Source organism: Neomonachus schauinslandi, chromosome 2 (genome assembly GCF_002201575.2).
Source record: "Neomonachus schauinslandi chromosome 2, ASM220157v2, whole genome shotgun sequence".
In the NCBI taxonomy this organism is placed as follows: domain Eukaryota; kingdom Metazoa; phylum Chordata; class Mammalia; order Carnivora; family Phocidae; genus Neomonachus; species Neomonachus schauinslandi.
In genome coordinates, this window is record NC_058404.1 from 135,642,880 (window position 1) to 135,670,231 (window position 27,352).

The window sequence follows — 27,352 nt, forward strand, 5'->3', positions numbered from 1 at the left end:
CCATGAGGAATATAGCACAATTGCAGGTGTCCTGCCCTGTGCCCTCTGCACCCACCCTTCCTGCCCACACAGACCTTCCTACTTCCAGCCACAAGCTCCTGCCACTCTCTATCTGACCACCGGGGCCTGCTAAGCCTGCAGAGGGGGAGGGCAGGAGTGGCAGAACTGAGAGTCACACCTAGGCAGCCTGGCTCTGGAGGCCACATGCCTAACCATCAGGCTGCACCACCTTTTTAAGAATAAGTTGGATACACAGAGGTCAAAGCCAAACCAGAAACCAGGGAATTGGGCATCATAGTAGTTTAGAACTTAGGTCTAAAGGTGTTCTTCTTCTTCTTCCTCCTCCTCCTCCTCCTCTTCCTTCTTCTTCTTCGTAGGATAAAAGTAGTGCTCAGAGAGATGGAAAGACTTGACTAAGGTCACAATATTCAATGAACATTAGAAATAGAATCAGAGATAAACTCAGAGCATTTTGGGGGCAGTTTTTAAAACTTCAAAATTTACATGTTATTATTTTGCATCACTTATATGACTTTATAAGAAAGTCATTTGTTAAGGTTCTATGTAACAGCAAGAATTGCACATAGAAGTCACCTGGGCTTCAGAACTGTAACTGCTCTGGCCAGGGAGGGAGGTTGGTGATGGAGAGGACTGGCTAATCGGCTGGATGGGATTCTTTTCCATAGCTCCCATCTGTAGTGCCCACGACTCAGCTGCCTCAAGCTAGAGTCAGTTTAGGACTCAGATGGACAGCTTTAAAATGTAAGGATGAGTCTTATTCTCATTTAAGATTATTTTAGATATATACAGGGAGGAACAAGTGACAGGAGAGAATATCCATGCGAGAAAACAGCAAAGAAAGTCAGTATTTCCTGTACTGTCCCACCTGCTTGGGTGGACACCAAGTTATTGATCTAGGGAGCTTGATCTCTAGTGGACTCATGTAACTCCTGGCTGTCTGAGACCAACAATGCTCCTTTCTCTCACCTCACCCCAATTTTGTTCCTCCTTTCCAAGACCTTTCTGCAAGGTCACAAATACCTTAGTGACCAGCCATGCTCTGGTTCCTACCTTTAGTCTGCTTACCTTAACTAACATCAGTGAAGTAGGTACCTGGCTAAGCATTTTCTGACCACTCTCTCATTTCATCCTCTCAACAACCTAACGAGGTAGGTAGTCTTATTAATTCCATTTTAGAGATGAGAAAGATGAGGAAGCTGAGGATCATAGAGGATCTACAGAAGGTAAGTGGTAGGGTTGGGGTTCAAACTTGTGCAATCTATCTAAACAACTTTGTACATATTTGTCTACTTGAGACAATTGCTGAACATGAAGGTTTTTTAAATTTTTGTCCTGCAATCATGAAAAGGGAAACATGTGCTACATTCTTTTTCTTTTAAAAACTTCATGTTTTTTCCAAGCAGTTTTGGGATCACAACAAAATTGAGAGGAGGGTACAGAGGTTTCCCATATACCCCCTGCCCCCATGCATGCATAGTGTCCCCCATTATCAATATCCCCCACCAGAGTGTGGTACATTTGGTACAACTGATGAATCTATATTGACACATGATATTCACCCAAAGTCCATAGTTTACCTTAGGGTTCACTTTTGGTGTTGTACATTCGGTGGGTTTGGACAAATATATAATGACATCCATCAATCATTATAGTATCATACAGAGTATTTTAAGTGCCTAAAAATTCTCTGTGCTCCACCTATTCATCCCTGGCCCTGATTCCAATCCCTGGAAACCACTGATCTTTTTACCATCTCCATAGTTTTGCCTTTTACAGAATGTCATATACAGTTGACTCTTGAACAACTTAGGTTTCACCTGTGCAAGTCTACTTATATGTGGACTTTTTTGGATACACTATGGTACTATAAATATATTTTCTCTTCCTTATGATTTTCTTAATAACACTTTATTTTTTCTAGCTTACTTTATTGTATTCATATAATATATAAAACTTGTGTTAATTGACCATTTATGTTATTGGTAAGATTTCTGGTCAATAGTAGGCTATTAATAGTTAAGTTTTTGGGGAGTCACAAGTTATACACAGATTTTCAACTGTACAGGATGTTGGTACCCCTCCTGCCCCTGCGTTGTTCAAGGGTCAACTGTAGATTGACTTCTTTTGATTCGTAATATGCATTTAAGATTTTTCCATGTCTTTTCATGGCTTGATAGATCATATATTTTTAGCACTGAATAATATTCCATTGTCTGAATGTGCTACAGTTTATTTATCCATTCACATACTGAGGGATATCTTGGTTGCTTCCAAGTTTTGGCAGTTATGAAAAGAGCTACGATAAGCATCTGTGTACAGGTTTTTGTGTGGATGTAAGTTCTAGACTCTTTTTTACATACAGCATTTAATCTGCCACAATCCTCTGAAGTACTTCCTGTGAGGTATTTCTTTCACATTTTGTAGATGAAAACACAGAGCTCAAATAGATGCAGTATCTGCCAGGAGCTGCCCACCTGGTAAGAGCCATGCTTGACTGTATACCCAAGTTTGCCTGACTCTAGAAGTGGCACTTTTTTTTTAAGATTTATTTATTTTATTTGAGAGAGGGGGGTTGGGGAGGGGCAGAAGGAGAGGGAGAGTGATAGGGAGAGAAGCAGACTCCCCACCGAGTGTGGAGCCTGACGTGGGGCTTGATCCCACAACTCTGAGATCATGACCTGAGCTGAAATCAAGAGTTGGATGCTCAACTGACTGAACCACCCAGGTGCCCCTGTAAGGGGCAACTTTTAACCATTGCACAGCACTGCCTTTTTAAAACAGGTGTTGACTCTGGATTTCTTTGTCTTTATAATTTTAAGAGGGCTTTCCATATGTTGCTGATTAAATAGACACACACAATACTTCAGTTAAATTTAGTGGGGGAAGGCTTTGTAAACACTGCAATGAAAGGGGAGGTCATCCACTCTAATGCTCTCCTGAGCATGGGTAATAGGATAAGAAGGTACAGAACTCAAGGAAGGGGCATTGAAGAAGTTTACTCAGCTGGAGGAGGAGAATGAAGGGGGAGTCATACTGGCAAATCAGGTTAGGAGAACCTGAACCGACAGAGAGGGGAGACCCTGGCTGAGTCTTTGTTAGTGTTTGTTAGTCTGGAGGGTACTTCTCTTCCTAGTGGGTTTCAGAGAGGGGTTTCAGGGAGGGCTTGGCTATTTCTGGAAGCTGTTTATTTAATAAAGAGCTGGGAAAGACCTGTCTTATTTGTAGCCCAGGGATGGCATCTGTTTTAAAATTTCTTGGCACCTCTGGAGCCCTGAACTTCAGTGCAGAACACATGGGGCTTGGGATCAACTAGAACTTAAGGGCTGGAAGTCACTGAGATAGAACAGGGTTTGTAATTTTTCTTTTGAGGACAAAAGAACTGAAATTCTTCTGCCCCTTGCCCTGCCTTCTCAGGCTAGTGCATCACTCTAACTTAGGAGGTTGCTCTCCTGCTGTTTGACTTTCCAGCTGGAGGAAGCCTTAGTTGAAAGTCAGCTGACCACATTTGGTCACTATCATATCCTGTCATAAGCCAGTTTATTCATAGTGACTTTGTTAGGTAAACCTGGACCAATGAGTCAAAGTGTATGTGTGTGTATGTGTGTTTTTTAAGGAGTAGTCTGGAGCTAGGGTACTATTATTCTATTAGAATGGATGAAGCACATATTTTTTTTACAAAATAGAACTCTTTACACTGACCATGTCCATAAATAGAGTCCAAATGACTCAAGGCAAACAAATATTATTTAGTAATTTCTTTAAAGTACAGGAGCCACACCATTAAACCTCCTGGCTGCCTATTTCATAGTTAGAAATCTTGCCAGATGCTCTCTCCAGCTAGCTCACTGAGTCAATTCTTCAGGTTGAGCAAGACCTCAGGGTCCATAGCGGCTGGCATTAAAATGTGTAGTGGGGCATTATTTCTCGCAGCCATCTTCTTGTAATAGTGTCCTGGGTATTTATCAGATTGGCAAACACTGGGACACTCAGTAAGAAGTAAAAAGATGGAAATGATCATTTAGATATTTTAAACCTTTAAAATTATGTGGTTAGTGCATATCCTAAAATTCTACTCTGTGAACGAATTTATGGTCTGAACAGACCCAACTACAAATCATCCTTTCACATATGATGGGTGGGTAGAATATGATGTCCATTTTCCTTTTTTGGGTGGGAATGAGTATGAGGTTCAGTGAAAGAAGCGTTTAATTTTTTCTTTTCAACTTTAGATTTGCGAATAAAGGACATTTCCCTGGATTTGAAGTGAATATGTGTAATAAGTACATGGCATTGTTAATAGACTATAAAAATGTTCTTTTGCAAAGAAGCATGCATGAGTAGGCATATATGTATATACATTTCTACATGAGATTGTTAATGGACTGTTTTAAACCCTTACATCAACTGTTTTTTAAACAAGCTTCTTTGGGGCATCGCTTAAAATGTTTGCATTTTGGTAGCTGATCAAAGTCTTGAAGGTTTTGTGTAAATCAATAGAGCTGGCATGACCAGTGTAGGATCTGAGGCCAAGGGAGGTTTTGTTTGAAGAATGGCACTGTTGCGGGGCTTGCCAGCCAGACTGTGAAGAATGCACTTCTGTTTTTGCCTCCCTACTGTACCTTCTTTTATCCTCTGCCTGTCCTCTAAGGACATGTGGAATTCTTCCCAGCCCTATTCTGTTTAACCTTGCTTCTGATCTTTCTATTCAGTCCTTTAAGACTTCACACACATAAACATCTTTCTCTGACAACATGCCTGTATAAACTGATTCCAAGACCCGGCCTGGTTTGCATGCAGTTAGCTTGGCTCATGTATCCTGAAGGGGGCTGCCTTGGATTGGACACATAAAGCCCTTGAAGTCATGCCAAGCAAAAACGCTGGCAGTGCGACAAAACCTAAAAAGCTGAGTTGGCTACCTGTATAGTAAAATGGAGATGCATCAAGCTGCCTCTCCACTGTTAGGATCATTAGAGCCTGACACTTCCCAGAGTGAAGAATTGCTAATATTCATTTCTCACTTTTTTTGAAATGAAGCCTTGGGGTTAAATTCATTTTGGCCACAGTGTCCTAATTTTATCTTATGTATGGAGAGAAGGTTTAAATACGGAAGTCTACTTTTTCACCAATTTTGTGAGCAAACCATGGTAAAGAAACACATTTTAAAACCAACAAAAAACCACCCCGATGACACAATAATTATACTTTTTTCTAAAAGTAATGTTTAATACTTGCAGAATGATTCTTAGTTGTTAAGGAAACATTTTCTTGCTTGTTTTTAATAAAGTAAAGATGATAATAAAATGTGGGTTGGAAACTAAGTCCTCTAATGCAATTTTACAGTTGCATCTAAAAAAATCATTAGAGACAATTCATTTGGATATGAATTGGAGTCTCCATGATGGGAAAACATCACAAAAATGGTAGAAAAGAATAACAGTTCCCATGAAGCAAATCATTGCCTTCTCTCTTGACCCAGATACCAAGGACCCCTGGATGGATGAAAGGGATCCTTCTTTACTAGAAAAATAGGATACCTCTTTGGTTGTCCCAACTTCAGGATGTTAAAATGTGAAAAAATTCATGCATCTTGAATCCTGGAAATCTGGTTAGTTATCTTGGTCCTAGGGTAGAGTATTTGAAAGCTTGTAGGGCCTTGACAAGTCTTGTTCTTGTTCTTGTTCTTCTTCTTCTTCTTTTTTTTTTTTTAAGATTTTATTTATTTATTTGAGAGAGAGAGCGAGCGAGCACAAGCAGGGGAGAGGTAGAGGGAGAAGCAAACTCCCCACTGAGCAGGGAGCCCGATGCAGGGTTCAATCCCAGGACCCTGGGATCATGACCTGAGCCGAAGGCAGGCGCTTAATGACTGAGCCACCCAGGCGCCCCAAGTCTTGTTCTTCTTATAATGAAGGATCCCTGCCGTCTATCCATGAGTCCCTGGAAGTTGTGTCCAGAAAGGAAGCAATATTTTCCAGGGGTTTTTCACAGTATTGATGTCTTCAGTGGTTCTATATAGTCAGAAGATTGTAGGTGGTGATTCTGATCAAGAAAAATGGGAATAGCAATATTTACTTCTTTGTGTTGGTGTAGAAATTAATTTGGACAAATCTAAAAGATCTGGTGCCAAGTAGGGGCTCAATAAATATTAGTACCTATCCCTTCTAATCTGCAAGTAGGGAATATATTGAGAAATTTCACATTCTCTTATTATTTTTTTACATATCTACCATCCATCTCCACCCTTTGCCTCAAACCGTGCCACCCACATCTTTTCTTTACCCCAGTGTCTAAAATATTGCTTAGCATATGCTTAGTTATAAGCATAACAGATGCTTATAAAATAATTGTTTTTTTTTTAAAGATTTTATTTATTTACTTGAGAGAGAGATAGAGGGAGAGGGAGAAGCAGACTCCCTGCTGAGCAGGGAGCCAGATGTGGGGCTCGATCCCAGGTCCCCGGGATCACAGCCTGAGCTGAAGGCAGATGTTTAACCAACTGAGCCACCCAGGTACCCCACTTATAAAATAATTGTTGAATTGATGACTGGGTAGTAGAAAATGTAGGATATATAAAATGAGGTTAAATTATGAAAGACTAGATTAGAAAGCCACCAAAAGATAGTTTTTCATTTCCTATTAAGTAAATATTCATCTTCTTTCCCCAAAACTTAGTTCATAGAATCACCCATTTTCCTAGATTAGAAGCTTTGAAGCTGTATTGAAACCTATCCTTTTCTAGCACCAAATCTTGTCATTTGTGCCTTTAAATTTGTGGATTCACATTTTCTTCTTTAATTGTATCTTATTCCCACTTGTCAAGAGTTTTAGTATGTGGTTTATTTCAACAGTATTCTAATTTCAATCCTGGCCTTTGGTTTCTTTCTCTTTTTTCTCTCTAACCTCTCCATGTGAGTTGCAAGACTAATCTTTCTAGAACATCCGTTTGGTTATTGGTTATGAACCTGAACACCAGGTTCATATTTATGAGCTTTTCCTTATGACCATGTCGTCTTTCTGCTTAGCAAAACAAGTCCAGATTTTTAATTTGGTGATCAGGACCTTCCATTGCATGGAGCCCACTGTATTCAACCTATCTTATTCCTTTCCATATACACCATGAATGCTCTACTCAGGGCACACTACTATGCTTATCTGTCCCCCCACATCTTTTGACTCTAACTACTTCTTCTTGACATTTGGCTGTGGTCATTCTTTCCCCTTTTCTGCAATCTTCTCCCTTCCCTCTCACCACACTTTCCTACATCCTATTCATATGCTCAAGTCTGTCTCTACCACAAAGGCTTCTCCAGGTTTCTTAGCGTATGTTGATCTTTTACCTTGCTTAAAAACCTCTGGAGTTATTTTTTAATTGCTTTACACCGTTAGTTTTCCTTTTCCTGATTAATTGTAAGGCTCTTGAGTCCAAGTACCAGAGCATATTATCTTTTGTGTTCTTCTCAACACAGAGCTAGGAGTTAATCATAGGAGTTGAAAATTCTTTTCTTGTTGATGAACTGGATTAGAGGACCAGTTAAAATGACTGAGCGAGAAACTCTGTCCAATGAGAAAAGTGATTCTTGAGTAATACAGCATGGTCCAGTGTGGACAATGGAATGGAATGGAAGGGGAACGTGTGTCAGAAATAAACCCTTTTAGGTAAATTTGTGAATTGTTGCTGCAAGCTACCTGAATTTTACATCCAAAATGTGTGGATGCTCAAGGATATAGCACAGAAATACTATTAAAATCTCTTCAGTGTCTCAAGATGTAAATCATGTAACCGTGTGAATCCTAGTTCATTTATACTTTTTGTTGAGCTTTTCAAAACTGTTACATGAAGCACTGTATTCTGTAAGAAAGCAACATTTTTATTTATTTAATTTTTTTTTTTTTTTAGAAAGCAACATTTTAAAAGAAGTGTTTTAGGGTCAATATATTTGGGACATGTGATTAATCTAAAGATTTTTTTTTAATTGTAGGGGTTCTCAGTCTTTTGAATGCTAATATACCCTGTGAGTATCCTGATTTATGACTGTGAAACTTCTCCCCGCTTTTTATGAGGAATACGAACTATATCACAATGAACGCTGATGTTCCACAGAACATACTTTAGGAAACAAAGCTGTAAATGTTGAAGACCTTTGAATTGTTTGAATAATGCTAGTCTTTTCTGTAATTTAATTTAAGTAAATTTAACCTGTCCTAATTAGGATATGGTCCCTTCAAATTTCCCAAATGTGTTTGACATTGAGACGGTTAATGAAAGTCACTTTGCTCAAAGGTAAATTCACAGTAAGCTCTTGAAATGGGCAAGCCAAACTCTTTTCTACAATTGTGCTATCATCCTGGCAGCTCCAATTTACAAGTGTAAAATATTGCCAATTTTGCTGTTCAAATTCCTATCCTACAGCAATTGGATTTGCAAACCGGGAACTGGTAAATGGATGTTGGATAAAGTTCACGATGGAGACATAAATGCTTTTTTGGCATCATGACTTGGCATGGATGGATGTCAAAGCTTATTTGCTCATTTTCCCCTAAATTGGAGGCATTTTAACCTACTTAAAGTTCTAGATTTTCAGAGTGAATGTTCTATGAGTTCATTATAAAATTATACTATAATAACCTTCTGGAAAGCTCAAGTTTTTCCAGTTCAGTACTCTAGGTCTATTCTTGTTTAAAGTTCCATATTTCATTATTCTTCCAAGCATACCACCATGATCCAACAGTAATGACCACTATCATTACTTCTACTTATGGTGTTAACGATAAGTACCCTTACTGTAAGCCAGGCACTGAATTAAAAATATTACATGTATTATTTCACCTAATCCTCAAAATAATTCCTTGAGATAAAGGTTTAAACATGTGAGGAAATTGAGTTTATGAGAGATTGAATAACATTTGAACTCAGTTCTGTAAGATTTCAAAACATATACACTTAACCACTTTGCTCCATGAGCTTAGGCACACTCCCTAATGGGTGTGTGTATATATATATATATATATATATATATGTATGTATGTATAAAAAAATCACATATGTTCTTTGGTCCTTTGGGCATCTCTTGGCTAAGATGGTCACATCTTGTAGTGTTTAGCTAGGTTCTCTTACCAACTCCAGAAAGTGTGGCTATCAAATATAGGCAATCATCACTTTACAAGGTTCTAATATGAATATATTTCAGTTACTTGGTTTACTTAAACAATAACAGTGCCCAACAGCATGGTTCAAATTTTAGTTAACATGATATATTAACTGTGAGTGATTGCATAAAACAAACTTCAGTGCTAGCTCTTTAGTCTACAAATCACTAGTAAATGACATGTGTTATGATCAGTGACCAAACATCACTGTTTTCAAACTCTGTCACCGATTGGTTATTGAACATCTGTTATTTCAGTTCATGCACAGACAACAAAATGTGTTGTTGTGTTGCCTTCTTGTTTTGTTTTTTTTAAATTTTTCACTATCTATTGCACATTCACTATGTACCAGTCATCATGTTGGGTGCTTGAAAGGTAGATGCATGGGAGACTGACAAAGCCAAGTGGCATTTTATAGAAATGGACAATAGAACAAAGGGAATTGACCAACAAAGATGAAATTGCAATAAAGAAATGAGGAGTGATAATCCTGGAAGTGAAAATCAAATCAAACTTAAATGGAGTTATAGAAGAAATAACCGATAGAGAATGTTGACACTGTCCTTAAGCAAGAGAACCTGAACATGCAGTCAGAGGAACTTAGTGAAGGGAAACTCACCAAAGTAAATGAGGAAAGTGGTTGTAATGAAAAGCATCAACAAGTACTAGATGAAGTGAAATTGGCAAAAAATTTCGTATTAATGGAACTTTCAGATAACTCATGACACTGACATCACAAAGGACAATAGATTGGAAGCTGACCTATACTTAGAAAGTAGTATGGGCATTAAGAAGGGCACGTGATGTGCTGAGCACTGGGTCTTATATGCAACTGATGAATTATTGAACACTACATCTGAAACTGATGATGTACTATATGTTGGCTAATTGAATTTAAATAAAAAAAAGAAAAATAAAAAAGAAAGGAGTATGACAATTTATCAGTTATTTAGAACTTATCATTTATTTATCTGAATATTTATTATTTGCTATTTATAATTTATCAGTTATTTTTATTTGCATAGAAAAGATGCTCACTTGTATATGAGAAGGAGGCAAGTACTGCTAAACCATTCTTAGTGAGTTTTTTACAAATGAATAAAACATTAATGTTTCTGATGTTTTAAATTACAATGTACAGTTGACTCTTGAACATTGTGGGGTTTAGGGGTATAAACCCCCACAAACTCAAAAATCTGCCTATAACTTTTGACTCCCCCCAAACCTAACTCCTAATAGCTTACTGTTGACTGGAAGCCTTATTCATAACATAAATAGCTGATAAACACATATCTTGTATATGTATTATATACTTTAGTCTCACAATAAAGTAAGCTAGCGGGCGCCTGGGTGGCTCAGTTGGTTAAGCGACTGCCTTCGGCTCAGGTCATGATCCTGGAGTCCCGGGATCGAGTCCCGCATCGGGCTCCCTGCTCGGCAGGGAGTCTGCTTCTCCCTCTGACCCTTCTCCCTCTCATGCTTTCTGTCTCTCATTCTCTCTGTCTCAAATAAATAAATAAAAAATCTTTAAAAAAAAATAAAGTAAGCTAGAGAAAAGAAAATGTTATTAAGAAAATCATAAAAAGGAAAACTACATTTACAGTTTTATATTGTTTTATTAAAAAAATCCTCATATAAGTAGACCCGTGTAGTTCAAATCTGTGTTGTTCAAGGGTCAACCGTGCTAAATAAATACTAGTTTTACTATTTTTATTTTATTATAATTTATAACTTACAATAAGAGGGTTTTGAACATTTAGACAAAATTTCTATATGCTGTGGGCCATCGTGATTTTTTGTTGTTGATTATTGAGATTGCTTTGAATGCTTTCAGCTAATAAGATCTTTTTTATGGTCTCATGCTCTGTGCAAAGTGAGAATTAGTTGCATGTAAAAAAAATGTGGAATTCTGGTCCACTTGAATTTTCTGGTACACATATAAATAAGATTTTCAGACACTATTACTTTGAATGGAAGGCTATTGTCATTATCTCTGCTGGAACAAAGAACTTCACCTGCTGAAAAAGAAACTGAGAGCATATCCTGGAAAAAAAAAATGTTTTGCAATTGTTCAGTGGTTGATGAAAGTCAGATACATGACACAGTGGTGGGTTTATAGAGTGATATATCAAAGATATTTTCTTATTGATACTCTGATACCAAAATTACTACTCAAGATGTGGCAATTAAAGAAGGAAACTTGCCAAGCAACTATAGAGGAAGCTCAAGGCTAGCTGAAAATATTTGACCCTATCTCGACTAAAATGTGAGAATGGAAATGCTACTGTTAGGCTCTGGAATATTCTTTTTAAGGTGAAGTTACATTTTTAGTGTCTGGTTGTATTCAGTAAAACCAGGCAGAGCTGGAATGAGGGTATGGCTAGACTGAGGATGCCTTGGGCTAATTACATGACCATTCATGCTTTCATTCATTCAACCAATAGTTTCTACCACATTCAAGGCCCTGAAGTCATAGATGAATAACTCAGTCATCCCTGTTTTGTCTTGGGATGATGTCTTTAAAAAGTTTTTTTGAGTATAGCTGACACATATTGTTACATTAGTTTCAGGTGTATATCATAGTGATTCAACTTTGTTATATGTTATGCTGTGCTCACCACAAGTGTAGCTACCATCTGTCACCATACAGTGCTATTACAATATCATTGGCCATATTCCTTATGCTGTGCCTTTTATTCTCATGACTTATTCATTCCATAACTAGAATCCTGTATCTCCCCTTCACCCATTTTGCCCATCCCCCAACTCCCCTCCCCTTTGACAATCATCAGTTTGTTCTCTGCATTTATAGAGAACAAACTGATGTTTGTTTCTGCTTTTTGTTTGTTTATTCACTTGTTTATTTATATTCCATATATGAGTGAAATCGTATGGTATTTGTCTTTCTCAGTCTGACTTATATCACTTAGCATAATACCCTCTAGTCAATCCATGCTGTTGCAAATGGCACGATCTCATCCTTTCTTATTGCTGAGTAATATTCCCTTGTGCATATATACCACATCTTCCTTGTTCATTCATCTATAGATGATGTTTATGTTTCTTCCATATCTTGCCTATTGTAAATAATGCTGCAATAAACATAAGGGTGCATATATTTTTTCAAATTAGTGTTTTTTTTTCTTTGGATAATTATCAAGTAGTGGAATTCTTGAATCATATGGTATTTCTATTTTTAACTTTTTGAGGAATCTCCATATTGTTTTCCACAGTGGCTATACCATTTTACATCTTGGGAGGGTAGCTTGACTATAAGGATCACATATTTGAAGTGAGAGCAGGCAAACTCCAGCTACATTGGTGTAAATACTACTTAATGCAGAGGATTGTTTAAGAGATGCCATTTTGGAAGGTAAAACAAACATTTTGACAATTTTTACATTTGATTAAGACCTGGGGAAGGTGTTCATCTTCTTTGTGGAAACAGCTCTTCAGAACAGATTTAACTTGCCAGTTGTACTACACTCATTTTATGCATTGCTCCAGATCAGCTCTGTCCCATCTGCCTGTCCCTAACCCCCCCAGTCCTTGACTATTTTCCCTGCTTCCCAGACAAATCAACTCCCAGTGACAGCTGACATGTTTCTGTGACTGTAGAGCTCTAGTGTCACAGACTCATCTTCAAATTCCTGGGATTGTTTTAGCTTCCCCTCTGGATGAGCATTGGGCTCTACCATATATAGTCTTCATTGATCCCATGGAAAAATACAGCAGGTAAGTCACCATATTTTGATCTAACAAGACCCCGGGGTCTCTGGGTCTCTGGATTCCCCAGTGACTCCCTTGAGGGACCATGCAACACAAGTGGGAAGCATTGGGTTGTTAACACCCCAGTGACAGAACTTTGATTAATGAAAGATAGGAGATAGAAAGGAAACAGTGTGGACATTTGCTTGTCCTTCTTTCTTCTGACAGACTTCTAAGACATAGTGGTTCCCTATGTCCTCCCTATAGCTGGACTAAGCCACCAGTGATTCTTGGTAACATATTACCTTGTATATGCTTTCCCCCTTTTCCTGACTAGCTTCATTTTATTCACCTCACTCTTGCTTCCCTGGGGTTATATGCTCTATAAAGCATTAACACTAAAGTTTACCTTATGCGCTATTTACTAAGAACTCAGGCAGAGACACCAGTGTCTGCTAAAAATTATCTGTTCTTAAGATATTCTGGGGCGCCTGGGTGGCTCAGTTGGTTAAGCGACTGCCTTCGGCTCAGGTCATGATCCTGGAGTCCCGGGATCGAGTCCCGCATCGGGCTCCTTGCTCAGCGAGGAGTCTGCTTCTCCCTCTGACCCTCCCCCCTCTCATGTGCTGTTTCTCTCTCATTCTCTCTGTCTCAAATAAATAAATAAAATCTTTAAAAAAAAAAAAAAAAAAGATATTCTGGTAGTTTTCTCATGACTGAATAATATTCCATGTTTGATATATATATATATATATATATCTCACATCTTCTTTATCCATTCATCCGTTGATGGACACTTATGATAATTATGTGAAGTGATAGAAGTGCTAGCTAATGCTATAATGACAATCATATTGTAATATATAAATGTATTAAATGTATTAAATCAATGTGTTTTATACTTTAAACATATAATGTTACAAGTCAAATATAGTTCAATTAAATATATTTTGGTAGCTGATAAAGACACTGACTTCTGTCATTATTAGATATATTTTTACTAGCTTCTTAATCTGTTACAAAAAGAAAACCAGCCAAACCCCAACAAACAACAAAACAAAACAAACATCTTCATAAAAAAAGGAATATGTATTTAATAAATCTTACTTTGTGTATCAAATGATTATACTAGTCCATTTGAGCATTTAAAATGGCTCCATCTCAAAGGCAATGTTGAACTATTAAGCACATGTAAACTATCACCAAAATAATTTAATATGTTATACCTAAGCCTTCAAATTTTTTCAGACGATGAATTAAATAGTTTGTAAAAATTTTTTAATCTGTTATTAAAGCCACTAATAGTGGTAATAAGAATTTTAATTTAGGATTAGGGGAGATAGATCACTTCAAAAGTTAAATTTTAGAAAATTGTTGCTGTTTCTCTAATCTTTACTTGTTTTTCTTGGGCATGAGACTGTACTATCAGCTGCCGGAGAAATGTACAGTGGAGAGGAACATAAATTACCATAGATAAAATTATTCAGAGTAATTTTCATTAGAAAAAAGTCTCATTTTAAAAGACAAGGCAAGGCAATCAACCTATCATTCTGAGGCACACAGCCAGCAAGGTGCACAGCCTTAAAAAGACGCCAGCACATAGCTGCCAGGCCACCTAGGATGGGTTCTGTTTCCTCTTACTGCCTTCTGGTCCTGAAAACCATTAATCCTATTAATTGCATATCAAAAGACTGGTAGCAATTCTACAAATGAGTAAACACAGAGATAAAAGTGTAATCATACTAGTCCAGCAAATTGGATTCAGGTCTTCATTGAACAATCCTGTTTCAATTCAGCAATTTTATTATCACTGTTACTGGAACAAATCACTTTATTAAACAGAAAGAGCTTTTGTGGAGAAATTTCTTCTTGTGGCCAACATTATGAAGCTCTCTAACATAAAAACAGCACTTATACTTGTCAAGGGATTTCTTTAGGCAATTCAACTAATGGCTTGTGACAGGTAGGACTTGAAATGTTCATTCAAGCCTTCCATTTTGCTATACAGCTGTATTTTTTTTTTTTCATTCTAAGGGGAAAAAAGCTCTTTTGATGCTTTTAGTAGAATTAATATTTTCAGTAAGGAGTTTGCTGACAAGAGGATCCCTCTCTCTTTCTCCCTCCCTCTCCCTCCTCACTTTCTCTTTTCCTCTCTTCCTTCTACCCTCCCTCCTTTTCTGAGGGCAATGGAGCTTGAGGAAAGAAAACATTGCAGGATAGGACAGCATTTATTTGGATTTATTTGAGGTAGATCATTCCCTAGAAAATTTCACACAGGGACCCTTAAAATATTAGAACAGCTCATCCTATTGCTACGCTAGAAAATAGACACAATGGAAATGATCAGCCATGAGCTTGCTTTCTAAATTCCCTTATTCCCCAGTAGGTCCCTGGGGAGTTGAAACCAGGGGAAGGAGTCTATGCTGTGGGGCATAGAACTGAGGGAATCAATGCTAGAATCTTAGAGAAAAGGTAGGGTCAGGACTCATTAGACAGGTTTAGAACTTTCTGTGACAATGAAAGTGTTCTCTATCTGTGCTGTTCAATATGGTAGCCACTGGCCATATGTGGCTTGATGTTGATTGCTTGGAGTGTGGCATGTATGACTAAAGAACTGAAATTTTAATCTTACTTAATTTTATTTAATTTAAAGTTAGGTGGCCACATGTGGCTATTGGCTTTCACATCACAGGGCACACGTCTAAAGTATTAGAACAATGAAGCCTGAGCAGAGAGGTCAAAACTTCCTCCAAAGAGAAAGGTCTCTAATAAGGTTGGGTAAGATGTGGCACATGTTCAGGAAAGTGAGAAAAGGTTGAAAGAAATCAGTGGAAACTGAAAAAATTCCCATATGAAACACTGACATTTGATCATTGATGAAAATAGACTTTTCTGAATATTAAATATAGTTGGAAGGAGACAGCTCCCACCCCTGGATATGATCTTAGGTGTAAACAAAGTGGGTATTCCTTAAAATGCTATCCTGAAAACAACATAAAAGCTGGTCAGCCAAAGCTATTGATCCAATACAAATTGCTGTAAACTTTATATAAGTAGTCAAAAAAGTTTCTTTCTTTCTTTCTTTTTTTTTTTTTTGCTAATCAATAAATTTGGTAAATTATGAATTGAATGTTTAGTAAATTGATTTTTTAGTAAATTAGCCATTGCACAAATTGGTTAATATGCAAAATGGCTTTCAGTGAGTCAGGTATCAGTCCTCATCTCTCTGCTTCTCCACATGCTCCAATATGCTCAAGCTGTATGGAACAGTGCCTCAAATAGAAGAAAGCCTATCTCATCCCACCCTTCTCCTGGGAAACTCCTACACATCACCAAGATGCAAGTGAAGGTCACTTCCTCTATAAAGTCCTCTCATATTTCTCCACCCCATGCCAACAGGCAGAATTAACTGCTAATTCCTGTGAGTTCCCAGAGTGATTGGCACCTGTGAGGATGACGTAAGTGTAGAACTGCTACTGATATTTCTGCCCAAAAGGTGAGACTCTGTCTGAGCACACTGTGAACAGATAGGGAAGCCTAGCTGAGAGATGGAGAAACAGACAGATTGCTTATGATATCATCTTAACACCTGGATCTAGCCATGCCTATTCACCCCTACACTTTCCAGTTACTTTTTAGTTATAGGAACCTGCCCCAGTTTCTTACAGTTTCCTTTTTGATTAATTTATTTTTAGCTGAGTTTTTATAAGAGAGACTAATAAAATTATTCAAAGTAATTTTCATTGGAAAAAGAACTCTCATTTTAAAAGAGAAGTTATAGGAAGTTATAGCATGACAATCTGTGCAGACATATCTGAGCTTAGAAAGTTGAAAGTTATACTTATTTGAAGTCGGCTTATAACTTCTAGTGGTTAGCCTTAGTTCTGCATGTACTCCCCATCCTGTTCAAGTAGAAGACAGTTACATACCACCATATCTTAGGTTACCTAGGATAAATGCACCCAGGTTCCTGACGAGTCTTGTGTGATGCAGTTTTTTGATAGTGCTTAGTTAAGAACCCAGACCTTGGGGCCTGATGCTTGGGTAAAAATCCCTGCCCTGTCAGTTAGTAGCTATGTGACCTTTGGAAAACTACTTAACCTATAGTTGTTGGACTTGAAAACAGGAATATTAATGAAAGTACTACTTCGTAGTGCTGTGGAGAACTTTGTGAAACGTTAATAATCATTTGCTCTTTAGATTACCTTTTTCCAGCACTTGTTGTGGGGCACCTTGATGTGCTTAAGGTGGACCCTGTCTCATAAAGAGAGGCACAGGACAGAGCTGGACATCCTCTAGCTGTGGACCCACCAATTCTGAGCAGCCTGGTGTTGCTATCAAAGCAAGGCAAGTTGCTCCACCTTGGTCAATGATGGATAGCTTTGAGACAGTTTAACCCTAAACTGTTACCTGTTAAAATGATCCAGATGAAGGAAGAGGCATGAAGCTAGACTGCCCTTAATGTGGAAGACTTAAAGGAAAGTAAAAAGGGGAAGGTTAAAGGACTTGCCTCCATTTGAAAGCTCTCTTAGGTTTCTTATTTCTTGTATCTGGACTTCCTTAATAACCTCTGCTACTTCCCAAATTTTGTCATGTAACGGTAGCAAATGCCTTAAAACAAACAGGAATGCTAAGATATCTCAAGGATATCTTTCCCAGAGATGCCTTGGCACTATAAAAGACACTTAGCTTTGTGATTTCTCTATCTGGGTTTCAAAGTCCAGATCTCCTTCTTAAGCAAGATGTTTAATTTCTTTCTCTCGCCTATAAAATAGGGTGGTGATAATACTACCTCGAAGAGTTGTGTGAAGATTAAATGAAAAAAAGCAAAAGAAGTTATAAAAGCATTGTATGTGTTTATATTATTATTCTGTTTCCTACAATTTTTAAAAATATTTATTTATTTATTTATTTGAGAGAGAGAATGAGAGACAGAGAGCACGAGAGGGGGGAGGGTCAGAGGGAGAAGCAGGCTCCTCGCTGAGCAGGGAGCCCGATGCGGGACTCGATCCCGGGACTCCAGGATCATGACCTGAGCCGAAGGCAGTCGCTTAACCAACTGAGCCACCCAGTTGCCCTATTTCCTATAGTTTTAATAATCTTTCTATTCAACTTATTGTGTATAGGCTTTATACTGTATATGCAGTCTCTACACAGATTCTGTTTCCTGATTGTAGCTGCTCAGAGCTTATCCATGAGAAACATACAGGAGGAAAGTATAAAGAAGTTTCAGATAGACATAAAGGAGGAAAGCAATAGGATTTTGGTAATTTGCACTAGAGTGTGAATGATTATAGATTTCTCTTACTCTTCCCAATGATGTTTACTTTTTTTAATTGAGACATAATTGATATATGACATTATCCTAGTTTCAAGTATATAACCTAATGAATCAATATTTTTATATATTGCAAAATGATGACCACAATGTCTAGTTAACATTCATCACCACGTATAGTTACAAAGTTTTCTTGTGATGAGAACTTTTAAGATCTCTTCTCTTAGCAGATGTGCAATACAGTAATATTAACTATAGTCACTATGTTGCACATTATATCCCATGACTTACTTATCTTATAACTGGAAACTTGAGCCTTTTGATGCCCTTTACCCATTTTGCCCTACTCATTCCCTGCCCCTGGCAACCAACAATCTGTTCTGAGTTTGGTTTTGTTGTTGTTGTTATTGTCTGTTTTTAGATTTCACATATAAGGGAGATCATCTAGTATTTGTCTTTCTCTGACATATTTTACTTAGCATAATGCTCTCAAAGGTGTATCTTATGTTATCACAAATGCCAAGATTTCCTTCTTTATTTATGGCTGAATAATATTCCATTTTCTCTATCCAGTCATCTGTTGATGGACACCTAGATTGCTTCCATGTTTTGGCTATTGTAAATAATGCTGCAATGAACATGGGGGTGCAGATATCTTTTTGAGTTTGTGTTTTCATTTCCTTCAGATAAATACCTGGAAGGGGGATTGCTGATCATATGAAAGTTCTATCTTAATTTTTTGAGGAATTTCCATATTGTTTTGTATAGTCATTGCATGAATTTGCATTCCCACCAATAGTGTACAAGTGTTCCCTTTTCTCCATGTCCTTGTCAACACTTGTTATTTCTTGCCTTTTTGATAATAGCCATTCTGACAGGTGTGAAGTGATATCTCATTGTGGTTTTGATTTGTATTTCCCTGATGACTGGTGATGTTAAGCACCTTTTCATGTACCTGTTGCCCATTTGTTTATCTTCTTTGGAAAATAATGTTTATTCAGATACTCTGCCCATTTTTAAATTAGATTGTTTGCTTTTTCGCTGTTCCTTCCTTGTTAATGCAAATGCCTCTCTAACTTTTGAACTGAGCCAGGCAGTAGGAAAAAATACTTTTTCTTAAATTGTCCCAAAAGGCCATCTGTGTGTGTGTGTGTGCGCGCACGTGTGTGTGTTAAGCTGGTCTTGAGAGGGGAAATGGGGACATGAGTAGAATCATTGGCGGCTTCCAGAACTGAAAGGTAACTAGGCAGAAGAGTTGCCCTGAGATTCCTTGCATTGATTCTGGATCCATTATTAAGAGAGATGAGGAATAGCCTTGGAGATGAGAGGAAAAGTAGAGAAAGGACTGGAATACCACCATGGCCACCCCAAGATGGTCTAAGAGTTTAACCCATCTGGGTTGTGAGTGCCTTTGATTCTCTCAACTGGATTGCTGGGAAGACTCTCATCTCTGGTGTTTGAAATCCAACATTGAGGACACTTTTTTGAGAGCCATATCTTGTTCTGATCAGATCACTTCTTCCCCAACTACAGTCTGACCCTAGAAATGTTTGGTTTGTAAGTGCGGTCAATGATGTGAACTCCATGCCTACTTATAATTCATTATAGCAACGATTCACTCACTCATTCATTCATTTATTCATTTATTCAGTGAATAGTCTGGTAGACAAGAGCACGCGTGTGTGTGTGTATGTTTGTGTATGTGTACAAAGGAAATTAGGGGGTCATATGGGAAATAGGGCACCTTGATTTCATTTTCAAGTTGTTTAACTTTCAGTTTTGAAAGACTTCCAAGCAGTGTGTGATGCAGACTTGCTTAACCCATCTCTAAGCCTCACTCCATCCAAGGACATGGGGTCAGGGATGATGTGAGGGTGAGAGGTATCTTTTGCACAGATTACTTGACATTAAAAAGTGAAAGAGAAAAAAACAACACCACTATTCTTTTTACTTCATTAAAATGACTGTGTCCAAAAGCCAATGTCAATGTCCCAGACCAAAATGCTTCCAGCAGCTTCAGTGAGTCACCTATAGGGAGAACCCCTGATCCTGGGATCTGCAATTTGAGAAATCACAGGAGTGGTGAGGCAGCTACCTGTTCAACTTGTCCTTATACCTTCTGGCTTATTCCCTGAGTGCAGCTGAGAGCTTATGCCCTGTGGAGTGGCCAAGGACTGCTTTCACAACTAATTGTTCAACATTAGTTAGTACCAGCAATGCAGTGAATCGACTGCTTAACTGAATTTAGGAACATTACAGCTTAAAATACCAGTATTGGCTGAGAGTAAGGTGACATCAAAAGAATTCATTCATTCATTCATTCATTCATTCACTCAACAAACATTTACTAAGCACATACTCTGTGCCAGGCATTGATCTCCAGGTTATTTAAGGTCTCCTAGGTGCACTAAGTGCTTTTCATTCTAATGACACTAACAATTTATTTTTGTCATCCTCAGACTTTTATGTGATTTGTTCTTTGTCATAAATGCAAACCAAAACCTTTCATTTTTTTCCTATCTATCTCCTGCCAAAATTTTCCAAGCAGTCCAAAAAGTTAAATTTTCTTCCATCAGTTCTTTTTCCAGAAGTACATTAGGTTCACTGAAGCTCTGCATTCAGTAAAGGGGCAAGAAATTAAACCAATTTGTCTGACTAGAGGAGCTTTTAAAAACTACTGTGTGGGGATAGTCATATAATTTCCAGGTTTTCACAAAGGGAATGGAATTAAAATGAAGGTCATCATTAAATTGAAACAAAATTTACTCCTTTTATACCTCATCAGCTACTAATTAATGAGACTCTCATGAGTACTGAACAATAGTATAGATTAGGGGCTCCTGTCAGCACGAACACTTAGATTGGAATCCATAAAAAGCCCACTCTCCCAGGGATGGCTGGGTAGCAGCTCTGGGCCTGCCAAGTCTCTGTTATTGAGGATTTATTTAAAGATACTTTTTAAAGCATTTCCTCCTACAATGAAGACTTTTCTGTGTGCATTTCAGTAGACATTTAAAACCCCATCCATAATCTTTTTGAAATCTTTCCCTCATTAAAATGACTTGGCTTGAGAGCTACCTGGCATTGCAGTCTCTGATTATGGAAGGAAAAGCTGAGAAAAAAAAAAAAAAACAATTAAACCAAAATGAGTTTCCACTGAATATAAACATTTTGCCCTGAGTTGCGGTGAGTATTGGATTTGGGGATTGCTGAGCATGAGACCTGAGAAAACAGAGTTTTTCATTGCCCGTGGCTCTTGTCCCTTCTTTGGAGTAGCTCTGGGGACTTGGAAAAGTAGGGACTTGTCCTGGAACTCCAAAAATGAACATCACATCTCACTTTCCCTCATTTTTTTGTTTTTGCCTTCTATGCCATTATTTCTATGTGTATTTTATGTAATTTTTAACTTTCCCTTGCTTCTGCTCTTTGTTTTGGGATTCCAAAACAACTGAGTAAGTTTATGGTCTACAACGTGATGATTTGATATATGGTACATATTGTGAAATGTAATCACAATAAGTTTGGTTAGCACATCTATCACCTCACATAATTATCTTTTGTGCGTGTGTGTAGTGAGAACATTTAAGATTTGCTCTCTTAGCAGATTTCAAATATACAATGCAGTATTGTTAACTATAATCACCATGCTATACATTAGATCCCCAGAATTTATTCATCTTATAACTGGAAGTTTTTATCCTTTGATCAACGTCTCCTCATTCCCACCACCCCACCCCCAGTCTCAGCAACCACCATTCTACTCTCTGTGTCTGTGATTGTGGCTTTTTTAGATTCCACGTATAAGTGTGATCAAACAATATTTGTCTTTCTCTGCCTGACTTATTTCACTTAGCATAATACCCTCCAGGTTCATCCATGTTGTTGCAAATGTCACTATTTCCTTCTTTTTTAATGGCTGAATGATATTCTATTATATATATGTGTGTATATATATGTATATATATAAATAAAATAAAGAAGTTTGTATATATGAATTTGAATACATATACAATTTTCTCTCCTTCTGTTGATGGACACTTAAATTGTTTCCATGTTTTGGCTATTTAAGTAATGCTGCAACGCACATGGGGGTGCCGATATATCTTTGAGTTTCCTTCAGATAAATACCCAGAAGTTGGATTAGTGAATCACATGGTAGTTCTATTCTTAATTTTTGGAGGAATCTCCATACTGTTTTCCAGTGTTTGCACAAGCTTGTATTCCCACCAATAGCTCACAAGGGTTCTCTTTCCTCCAAGTCCTTGCCAGCACTTGTATCTTCTGTCTTTTGGATACTCGCCATTGTAGCAGGTGTGAGGTGATACCTCATTGTGATTTTGATTTGCTTTTCCCTGATGGCTGAGGATATTGAGTACCTTTTCGTGTACCTGTTGCCCATTTGTATATCTTCTTTGGAATAATGTATGTTCAGGTTCTTTGCCCATTTTCAACTGGATTATTTGCTTTTTTGCTGAGTGGTACATCCATGACCTGTAAAACTGTCCCTCTCATGGCTGAAGTCAGGTACATGCTGGCAAGATGGCTAACCAGTTAGCAAATGTGGTAAGGCTTTGCCCTCTTTGTGATAGATATTCCAAGTTCAGGAAAAAACCCTGAATCAAAGCACTGTAGATAATATTCTTATTTCTTTCTTAAACTCTTCCCATCCATGCAACTTTCCATATGACTATCAAGGAAAGTCTGGATGAGGATGGAGGCCACAACATGAATTGCTAGGTAGAGACATAACAGAAATCTGGGGAATGTTTGCCCAGCATCAGTCATCAGAATGACGAAGCAGGTGGGGAGTGGTGGTGAGGACAGAGTGGGAACATGTTCTTTATTATTATTATTACTTTTTGCACGTTCTTTATTAGAAGGCTGTTGCACACATGGATTGGCCTGATGACAGAATAGGAGAGCTCATTTTCTCAAGCAAGAAATGATTAGACTCAGTAATAGAGTAAGTGAAGGATTGAAGGAGAAGGAGGGAAAGATAGTGCCTATGTTGTTGTTGTTGTTGTTGTTGTTTTTTTGCTTTGAAGCAGGTGGTTTCCAATAAAGGAGAAGAAACTGTTAACCAATAAGTCATTTCTTAAGCATCTACTCTGCATCTAATATTGTGCTCATAGCATCAGGGGGTGCAAAAGAAACAGAAGACCTATTTTCTGCCATAAGACAACCGTAATGTAGTTTGGGATAGTGAAACAGTCCATGCACAGGAAAGTATAAACTGATAATAACAATAATAATAGCAGTTTGCATTTATTGTGGTTAATTGTGGGATGGGTCCATTGCTAAGTACTTTCTTATTTCTTTTTCTCTTCTATTTCTTTTTGTCATATTCTTCATACAGACCTATGACAGCAAAGCTGTACAAAATTAAAAATTAATAAAATAACAACTTTCTTTCACTGAGTTACTTACTAAGGGGCAAGGATCTGTGTTGAGCTTCATAGGGATGCTCACCCCTCTGAGACTGGTGCTTTTAGTTGCCTATAAATTTCAGAAGAGGAAATGAGGCTTTGAGTCAAGTTCCTTGTTTGGGCACAAAGCTAATGAGCTTCTAGTAAGGGTTGGGACACAAACCTAGATATGCCTAATTCTAAAGCCAAAGTTGTTCATGTACAGTACATTGCTAAATTGTCTGGATCAAAAAGAAATTCTCCTTCACTCCTAAAATACATTTAAGATTTTTTCAAAGCACTGCAAAAGCTCTAGCAGAACCAGCATCCACATAAAATTGCCTTACACTTATGGTCAAGCCTTATTCATGAGAGCTTTGTACCTTCAATTTCCTGTGTTTTTTCTGTTGACTCACAAAAGACTTTATTATTTCTAAATGGGCACAATTGATTGCTGGGAAGCTTTGCATTTACACATGCTATCTATGAAAATGCTATAAAGAGTCTCCATTTGCTATAAAGCGTAGGCTGTGCTGTTGAAAGTGAAGTATTGTCAAGATAGAGCAGGAAAAAAAAAATCCCAAACTGAATGCTCTGCTGGAAAGTATCTTAAAAAGCCTATGCTTAAGAGATACTTCCTTGGAATGCTTTAAAGAAACACAACTTGTTTAAAAGGATCAAGCCACCCTTTGCACTCTGAAGCATCAAAATGCTCACAGCTGGCTAGAAGTGTGTAACAAAGCAGTGCAGTGTGGTCCCATCTCAAATCCATAGGCTCTGGGGGTTTCTGAGTTTCCCTTTTGTGTATGGCGTGGAGTAAACTTTCAAGAGAGTTAATATAAATCCTTACATTCTCATTCTGCATCTAGATGGCCGATTTTGGATAAATGGTCCCATATGCAAAAGGCTCTTGTGAGTTCAGTTCAGAGTTCTTCCAACAGCTCCATTCAGTTTTGGGGGTCTCCAATCCATTCTTAAATTGTTTAATTCCAAAGGCAAATCTTTTAAAGTCGCTCTCCCGTCTCCCTCCCTCCTCCAAGCAAACTGTGCTACAAAAGCAGAGGCCTCCCCTAGCCCTGTTTACTTAGAGTGCAAACCGTATTCAAGCCAGCGTTGTCAGATTAAAGGAAGAAAGGGGAGCGAAATCAAAGCATTAAACTGCACATAAAAGGCAATCTCTGGCAACCAATCTGTTCGACTTCCAACTATTTGCACTTTATGAATAAAGGTCAATCTGTTATTGGCACCCAAATGTTAATGTTCTTATGAGGGTTTAAGCTGCTTTAACAGCTGAATAAGTGAGAGTGAGCTATAGGGCCACACCTAATCATTCAGGCCCAGCTGGGACATGGGGGAGATTCTCAAAAAGGCGAGAGATGCAGAGGGTGAGGGTGTGGGGGGCTGGCTGAAAGGAGAGGGGCGTGCATTTTCTGAAGGGGTGCTGAGGGGTAAAAGATGAAAGTATTTCTGTGTTATATACAGGTCCCTGTGCCTTTTCTCTTTCCATCCATTTTGCATACTGCTTGCTACCTACAGTAGCCTTAAACTTTTGCAACTTTATATCATCAGTGATCTTCTAATAGGTATTTGATTTTTCTCTTTTAAAAACAATACCTCCAAACATTTAATAGCCCCTCCTATCCGAGTATTCTCTGGGTGGATGGTGGAGAATGCAGTTGCTAGGCAGACCTTTGACTTGTCCGGTTGTTAGAGCTGCCTTCCCCTAATCCAGTCTGCAGCCACACTCAGATACATAACCACGCCCAAGGTGTGGAGTTTCCAGTAACAGTAAATATATGACTAAAAAAATAAGGCTTGGTAATACTAATGATAGTTATTGCTTTTTTCTAATACATTTCTAGGTGGTAGATAGATATGGACCCTTGAAGTATACATGTTTATTTCTGTATATGGGCAGACAGCAGGTGTGTACAAGTTAAATGCCACTGCAGATACAGGCAGTGTTTGACTAGAAGACAGATTCTTTGTGTTCCCTGTGTGTGTGAGGCAAACAACCTCAGAAATTTCTGGCACTTTTCCTAACCAAATGTCACATATTCTTGCTATGCCTCAGTTTTCCCATCTGAAATGACAGTTTCCTTCAAAATCCCATTCAGCTTTGCTGTCCTTTCATAGCTGGTTTCCCCAACGATATAGTGAGGATATATTATTGTGAAGTTTAAATGGGATCGTTTACTTGAGAAGGTCTTTTAAAAACTAAAATGTCATACTCATGTAAGACACAATTATTACAAATAGGACTTTTGTGAAAAATGGAGGGTATCTTCATGGCTGGGCCTTGGGAGGGACTGGGGATTACTGCCTGTCTTCACCCACTGCAGTGTGACCAGAAGCAAGCTGTTTATGTCCTCCTTAATTTCTCCTATCAAGCTTTTGCTGACAGTTCCCCTACTTGGTATAACCTTCCCCAATTCTAACCATCTGTTAATATGCAATTCAGTTGTACCGAGTTGAAATGACCCTCATTCCATCTGGATTCTGTGATCTCACACATTCCATCCTGGATTATCATTGTTTCTGTGCATTTCTTTCTTTTTTTTTTTTCTTTTTCTTTTTTTTTTTTATATTTATTTATTTATTTTTTCTTTTTTTTTTAATTCTTATGTTAATCCCCATACATTACATCATTAGTTTTAGATGAAGTGTTCCATGATTCATTGTTTGTGCATAACACCCAGTGCTCCATGCAGAATGTGCCCTCCTCAATACCCACCACCAGGCTAACCCATCCTCCCACCCCCCTCCCCTCTAGAACCCTGTTTGTTTTTCAGAGTCCATCGTCTCTCATGGTTTGTCTACCCCTCCGATTTTCCCCGCTTCATTCTTCTCCTCCCGCTACCTTCTTCTTCTTCTTCTTTTTTTTTTTTCTTAACATATATTGCATTATTTGTTTCAGAGGTACAGATCTGAGATTCAACAGTCTTTCTGTCTCCTCCTCGGGATAACAGACTCTTTGAAGTCTAGAGTTATGCCTTAGTTACCTTTATATCCCCTGCACTGCCTAGGATGTTTCATAACGTGCAGTAGATGGGCAATACCTCCTTGCTAAACAAAATTCACATACTTGCTCTCCTCATCTTTTGAATAAGCTGATTTAGTTTTCAAATAGATAATAAATTCAAATGCTATAACTGTCACAGGTTACAAATTAACTCATAAAAAGTAATTCTTCTTCCCACTCCTTTCTTCCTGTAGGAAGCAACTGTTATGTCTTGAGTTGTTCTTGTGCTATTCCTGTTCTATTCTTGTGCTATTCTTCCCTTTCCCTTCCCTTCTCTTTTTTCTTCCTTTTTTTAAAGATTTTATTTATTTATTTAATTGACAGAGAGAGAGAGAGAGAGAGAGACAGCGAGAGAGGGAACACAAGCAGGGGGAGTGGGAGAGGGAGAAGCAGGCTTCCGGCCGAGCAGGGAGCCCAATGCGGGGCTCGATCCCAGGACCCTGGGATCATGACCTGAGCCGAAGGCAGTCGCTTAACCAACTGAGCCACCCAGGCGCCCCTCTTCTCTTTTTCAACCTTCATCTAGGACATAGTAAGTAAAATTGAGGCCATATATTAAGGAGGTTTGAATGTCAAGGGTAGAAGAATCTCACAAAATACAAAGAATCATCCTAAGGAGACAATACTTTTCCAGTACAAACAACATTTGCCTCAATCTGGCAATCCAGGATCTAAGAATGTTATTAACAAGCTGTATCTTGTTGGGCAAGACCTTTAACTCCAGTTGTGCCCTTTGGGTTCCTGTCTACCGAACAATTTCACAATATCAGAGAA

The 27,352-nt window shown here is 38.1% G+C and overlaps 1 protein-coding gene across 1 annotated transcript in view; it reads left to right on the plus strand.

The window, feature by feature from the left end:
• The first annotated feature begins 1,208 nt into the window (after positions 1-1,208).
• LOC110591389 (protein Mis18-beta-like) overlaps positions 1,209-27,352 on the plus strand; it is a 64,338-nt gene continuing 38,194 nt past the window's right edge. Inside the window, 2 exon segments of the mRNA XM_044913094.1 lie at positions 1,209-1,244; positions 8,229-8,299. Of these exon segments, the coding sequence (XP_044769029.1) occupies positions 1,209-1,244; positions 8,229-8,299 (107 nt within the window).